The sequence below is a fragment of the Strix aluco genome, chromosome 2, assembly GCF_031877795.1.
Source record: "Strix aluco isolate bStrAlu1 chromosome 2, bStrAlu1.hap1, whole genome shotgun sequence".
Taxonomy (NCBI): Eukaryota; Metazoa; Chordata; class Aves; order Strigiformes; family Strigidae; genus Strix; species Strix aluco.
This window is the reverse complement of record NC_133932.1, coordinates 129766196-129772319: the sequence shown is the minus strand read 5'-3', so window position 1 is coordinate 129772319 and position 6124 is coordinate 129766196. Positions and strand designations below refer to the sequence as shown.

Genomic DNA, 6124 nt, shown 5'->3' with positions numbered 1-6124 from the left:
TTTTCATGTGACTCCTTGTAAAAAATGGAATCTCCATCTTCTTTGTAGCCACCCTTCAAATACATGGTGATAAGGTCTCCCCTGACCCTTCTCAAGGCTGAACAAACCCAATTACAGAATCACAGAATCACGGAATCATCTAGGTTGGAAAGGACCTTGAAGATCATCTAGTCCAACCGTTAACCTAGCACTGACAGATCCCAACTACACCATATCCCTAAGTGCTATGTCGACCCTTCTCTTAAACACCTCCAGGGATGGGGACTCCACCACCTTCCTGGGCAGCCCATTCCAACGCCTAACAACCCCTTCTGGAAAGAAATACTTCCTAATATCCAGTCTAAACCCTCCCTGGCACAACTTGAGGCCATTCTTACCACTTATTACTTGGTTAAAGAGGCTCATCCCCAGCTCTCTGCAACCTCCTTCCAGGGAGTTGTAGAGGGCGATGAGGTCTCCCCTCAGCCTCCTCTTCTCCAGACTAAGCCTGTCTTCAGAATTCTCTCAGCCTGTCCCACGGGCTCTGTACCTGTCACCGAGGATGTGTGTGCCTGTCACCGGGGTTGTGTACCTGTCCCGGGGGGTGTGTGTACCTGTCCCGGGGGGTCTGTACCTGTCCCGGGGGGTGTGTGTACCTGTCCCGGGGGTGATGCTCGTCCCGCCCCTCCGCTACTGCCGGTGTCCCCGGCCGGGGGGTGGGTGCAGCCGGCTGGGCCCGGCCCCCGGGCGGCCGGCGGGGAGGCGGGGAGGGCCGGGGCCAGCCCCGCTCCTGAGCCCTCCTCCTCCCCCGCCCGCCGCCTTTTCCCCGCCGCCGCCGCCCGCCCGCCCGGCGCAGCCCTGCGGAGCTCGGGGCGGCGGCGCCCCGCCGCCGGCCATGGCCGTGCCAGCCGCGCTGCTCAGCCCCCACCACCTCCTCTCCTTCTGCTTCCCCGCCGCCGGCGGCCTCCTGGGCTATGCCGACCTGGAGAAGGGCTACGAGGGCGGCGGCGGGGGCGACGCGGGGGACTTTAAAGAAGCCACCAGGGACCTGCTGAGCTTCATCGACTCGGCCTCCAGCAACATCAAGCTGGCGCTGGACAAGCCGGTGAAGTCCAAGCGGAAGGTGAACCACAGGAAGTACCTGCAGAAGCAGATCAAGCGCTGCACCGGCATCATCGCCGCCGCCCCGCCGCCGCCGCCCGCGCCGCCGCCGCCCGCCGCCGCCTCCCCGCCCGCCGCCTGTCCCGCCAAGCCCCCGCCGCGCCGGGAGGCCTCGCAGGCGGCCAGCAGCCTCCAGAGCAAGAGCCTGGCCGCCCTCTTCGGCTCCCTGCAGCAGGGCCGGGGGGCGGCGGCGGGCGGCGGCGAGGCGGCGGGCGGCGGCGGCGGCGGAGGGGCGGGCGGCGGGGGGGCGGCGGGCGGTCCGCGGAAGGTGCCGCTGCGGGACCGCAACCTGCCCCCCTCCTTCTTCACGGAGCCGGCGCTGCCCGCCGCCCGCGGGCCGCCGCCGGGGGCTAAGGAGCTGGAGAAAAGCGGCGGCGCGGAGGCGAGCGAGTTCTTCGAGCTGCTGGGCCCCGAGTACGCCGCGCTGCTGCCCGAGCACGCCGCGCCGCCGGACGCCTTCCCCGGCCGGGCCGCCGAGCTGGGCCTGGAGCACGGCCTCTACGAAGCGCCGCTGCCGCTGCCCGCCGCCCACCACCCGCTGCTGGGCGGGCTGCTCTACCCCGAGCCGCCCTGGAGCCCGGCCGGGCCCTGCAGCCCCCCCAAGAAGGCGCCGCCGGCCGAGGCGCTGCGCCCGCTCTACCCGGGCGGCGGGGAGCCGGCCCCCGGCGGCGGCGGCGAGGAGCCCGGCGGCGGGCACTTGGCGGCGGGGTTCGCCCCCTTCTTCCCCGAGTGCCCGCTGCCCCCCCCGCAGGTGCCCTACGACTACGGCGCCGGCTACCCCCGCCCCGCCTACCCCGGCCTGTAGGGCAGCGCCGGGGGGGGCTCGGCCCCCCCGCCCCAAACCGCTCCGCCCAGGACGATGGAACGAAACGGGGGAGGGTGGCGGGGGGGGGGGAGAGGAGCGGGCGAGCCCACCCGCGGGGACCTGACGGACGCTCGGGGGAGAGCTGGGCACCCCCCGCCGCTCACGCGTGGGGCTGGGGGCTCCGCTCGCCCCGCCGCTGTGTGCGAGTGTGTGCGAGTGTGTGTGTGTGTGTGTGTGTCCCACCCGAACCCACGGCCACGGCTCCCGCAGGATTCGCCCTTGTGCTCTGCGAGTCGCCTCTTCCTGCGGTTTGGGAGACGCTGCAAATAAAATGTGAAATATTGGGTTCCTTCAGGTGTTTTTCTAGCGGCCGGTGACTACCTTTCCTTAGCCTTTCCTTAGGTCAGGTTTTGTCTTACTGTAGGCAGACGCGGCTTGGTGTACCTGTCTTAGGCGCCGTTGCAACGGGGGCTGCTCCTCTTGAAGGCAGCCGTGACCACCTGTAAAGAATTTCAGTCTAAAACTAAAACTCCATCAACTCTTGCGGTGCACTTAAATTTTTTCCCAGGCTCGCGCATGTCGCAAGTGCTGGTGGGTGTTCAGCTGAGGACACAAAAGTCAAGGAAAAAAAAAAAAAAGTGTTGAAGCAAAATTAAAAATGCTGCTACCAAAACTTAGTGTCCTGAAATTTAACAATGTCTTGCAGGATCTTGCAAACAGCGATTTACAGCGATATGTAAGTTAATTGATGGCGTAAGTTCGGGACAAAAATGTACTGTAGCCACCGCAGCGATGTGATTCCTACAGACCGTTGGATTTCTTCCAGGAATGTGTCAAAGCTCGGAAAGCAATGTGGCTCGGTCTCATTGTGTACAGGAGATTATTTGATAATCATTTAAGTTATGTAAAAGAGTCTATGATAGGTCCTATAAAAATAAAGCTACACAATAGATCTAAGATCTGTGGTTGTTACTGCCGTTGAAATGCAGCGTTCAAGGGGCTTTCACTGCGCCTCCATCCTCTGTAATGGTTTCTTGGCAGGAGTTAAGACAGGCAGTGTTTTTTGTCTTTCCTAAATCTTTTGAAATGCTGTATTTTACCCACAGCGACCCGTGCTTGTTTTGCCTTCATTTGTACCGGCTGTTCCTTTAACTTACTAGAAAGAAGGGAATGATAATACGCTACAAAGCCAAGGGATGAAAATTGTTACAGTTATGAAAACAGATCAAAATACTCGGAGGTTTCCTATTGAGATGCGAGTCTTAAAAGGCAATCCCGCAGTCTGGCTCCCCGCCAGTCCCGAGTGGATTGTTTGTTTTTGAAACGGGACCCACATACGGATCAGCCTGAGGTTTTACCCTCGGCCGTGTCAAATCCTTGTGCCTTCTATCTTTTAAAAGATAAAGTGAAAGGTAAAACAGCTTTCTTCATTCATCAACCTAGATTTAACTTTTCAGAGACTTGGGGTCAAGATGTTGGGATGTGTGGAAAAGTGAAGCAAGATCTTTTGGAAATAAACTGTGAGAGAATTTCTTTTGGAAATTAGCTTAATTTTACTTTTAAACAGCCAGAGCTATAACTTATGCTGCCTCTTTCCTCCTCAAAAGATGCCCAAGGTCTCCACAAGCTGTATGGAAAGGAACCACCATGGATGAATGTCCACAACACTCCAGTGTCTAATAGCTGAACGCTTCTAAGGAAATGCACTTTTCAAGTATAATTTTGTTTTAGTTTATTTAACTAAGCTTCACAAGAGCGTGTATGAGAAACAACGGGCGGCCAGTGCAGCCAAGGTAGCTACAAATTAGGTTAATTCTGCCCCACTGCTGGTTTTGATGACAGGACAGTGTCCTACTCTGTGAACTCAGTCCTGCTTTCTTCACTTTGGCAAACTTCCCAGTGAAGACGGTGCGAGTTTGCATCCACAAGCAGCATTCTGCCAGGTCCAAGCAGAGCTTGTGTATAACTACGTTTTAGGTTATCTAGACAAGACTAACTGGTGGGTTATTTCAGTTGTTGGGTTTTTTTGTTTGTTTGTTTGTTTAGCAACTGCTTCAAGCATGTGAATTTGTAGCACATACTGGCAGCTGCTTGGAGTATTTCAGCTCAATGGTGCTGCACTAATGTATCTTATAACCCAGCTTTCTCACCTGAGCTGTGTGCCTGAGATCTGCGCTTTTGGCAGGCCAAGCAAATGAAGGGGAAGCTGATAATGCTCTGGTCTCTGCTAAGGAAAGAAGACACCTTTTTTCACTTAAGATTTCACTGAGCAATTTATTTATTTCACAAGCTCAATATGCAAATGTGTATTAACTAGGAATCTAATCCTGGAGACCTTACAGCCTGTCAGCTGTCTCGCAGACGTCAGTGAGACTGCTCAAAAAAGTTCTGAAAGAGGTCTTCAGGAACAGACTCTGGGATATGCTATGTAGACATTGCAAACCTGAGTGGTTTGGTTGCCCACAGGCCTCACCTTTTTATTCCAAGTAGCTGTGAAGTGCCACAAATCTGACCTAGGTTTTCACTTGGCGCTCTGCTCCCTTGTAGGTGGTGACCTGTGGTGCTCAGAAGCTGAGCATCATCAGCCTTCTTGAGTGAGATCTTGTCTCAAACCAGGGGGAGAAGCAGCTCTGTGGGTGTCAGCAGAGCTGGGCTGGTATAAAACTGGCGTGGCAGCCCGCTCCCGATGCTGCCAGGCTGGGAGGGTTCTTCTTGCAAGGAGTTGGGGCAGGCTCCAGGAGTCAGCCTGACTGAGCAGCAGCTGCAGATGTTGCTTCAGTTTAGCCTCTATTCTGCAAAAGTTCCTTAAAGGGGGATTTTCAGTTTGTAGGAGCTTCACTGAAAAAAAAAAAAAAAAGGAAAAAAAAAGTTAGTCTAAGTATTCTTCGAAGTACTGCTGCATTTCTGCCAGAGGATGTATTTGAGGAGTACCTGCTATGGGAAGTCTGATAAGGCTGGAAAGGAGCTAACAATGGCTGGGTCGATCCCGGCAGCTTTTCCCACAGCAGAGGCCAGACAAAGGACTTCTGTGCAACCTGGGAGGAGCGGTGGAGCTCCTCTCCGCGCTGCGGAGGAGGCATCGCTACCAGCCCAGGGATTGCCATCTAGCGGAGCTGCATCCTTTATCTTCTTTGTGCCTGTGTGGGCTCTTTTTGTTGCCCTTGTTTCCCCCAGTTTGAATAGTGCAGGCACTGAAAATGTCACATGAGCATCTCACTCAGAAACACCCTTGGGAAATTGCTTTCACCGCTGAAACACTGAAGAGCATCATCTTAAGCATCTGTAAGAATAAAACCTTTTGTAAACGAGCAAGATATTTTGGTTTATCTGGTGCACTTTTACAAGGAGTCTGTCCCTAGGAACTAAAGCTGAGCCTTTTCAGCTTTTCTGTCTTAAAAGAAGTGTGTCTCTTTGAATGGAAGGGGGTTCTGTCTGGTTGGATCAAGGTCAGACTATCAAACTATTTAGTTTTACAAAGTCTGCACCGAGTTCCTCAGATACACTAAATTCCATTTTGTTGCTGGTGTATTGTACACATATTATCTGATTTTACTGGAGATTTTGGTGGAAAAGCATACAATCTTAATAATTTTTCACGTGCTGTCAAGGATGATAAAGGGGAATAACAAGAACCCTGCGTTCCCTTTTTAAGTGAGTGAATCGTACCTTTCCTTAACAGTGATTTGCTGATCAATAACAAAGGGTTCACCATGAATAGTTATTACTGTGTCTCAATATTTTGTGACTTAAACGTTCTGGGTCTTTTCCAAAGCTGGTTCAAGAAAACAGAACAATTCCTTTATTCTCTTGGATTGGCTTTTGAAACAGGCTCAGTAACTATTTAACGACCTGAGCTTGAGATTGCTCTAATACAGCCTGACCATCGATGATGAGTCGTCTTCGATGAGCTTAGGTAGTTGTTCAAACAATGTTAGTAAAAAAGATACAGAAGTTTATTGTAAACTCTTTTTGTTTTCTGACTTTTTGAATAAACTGCTTTTGGCAACAGTGCAAAAACTGAAGGTCATTCTGCAGTTATTGGCAACAGGAGGAAAAAGGTGGTAGAGCAATTGTGTAGTGATGTGCAAGCAATTAAGATGGAAATGTGAGAGTTCAAGCCTACAAACAAGACTATATGAAATGAGAGTTGGGAATGCTTTTAGGATAGCTTTATATTGA

At 53.2% G+C, this 6124-nt stretch overlaps 1 protein-coding gene across 1 annotated transcript; it reads left to right on the top strand.

Annotated features, from left to right (window-relative positions):
- Window positions 1-827: 827 nt before the first annotated feature.
- FAM181B (family with sequence similarity 181 member B) lies at window positions 828-2902 on the top strand. Its single transcript, XM_074816317.1, has one exon. It carries the CDS (start codon window positions 875-877, stop codon window positions 1943-1945), a length of 1071 nt encoding a protein of 356 aa, XP_074672418.1. The 5' UTR covers window positions 828-874; the 3' UTR covers window positions 1946-2902.
- Window positions 2903-6124: the final 3222 nt, after the last annotated feature.

Coding starts and splice junctions, on each gene's coding strand:
- FAM181B (XM_074816317.1), top strand. CDS start 875: ATGGCCGTGCCAGCCGCGCTGCTCAGCCCCCACCACCTCCTCTCCTTC.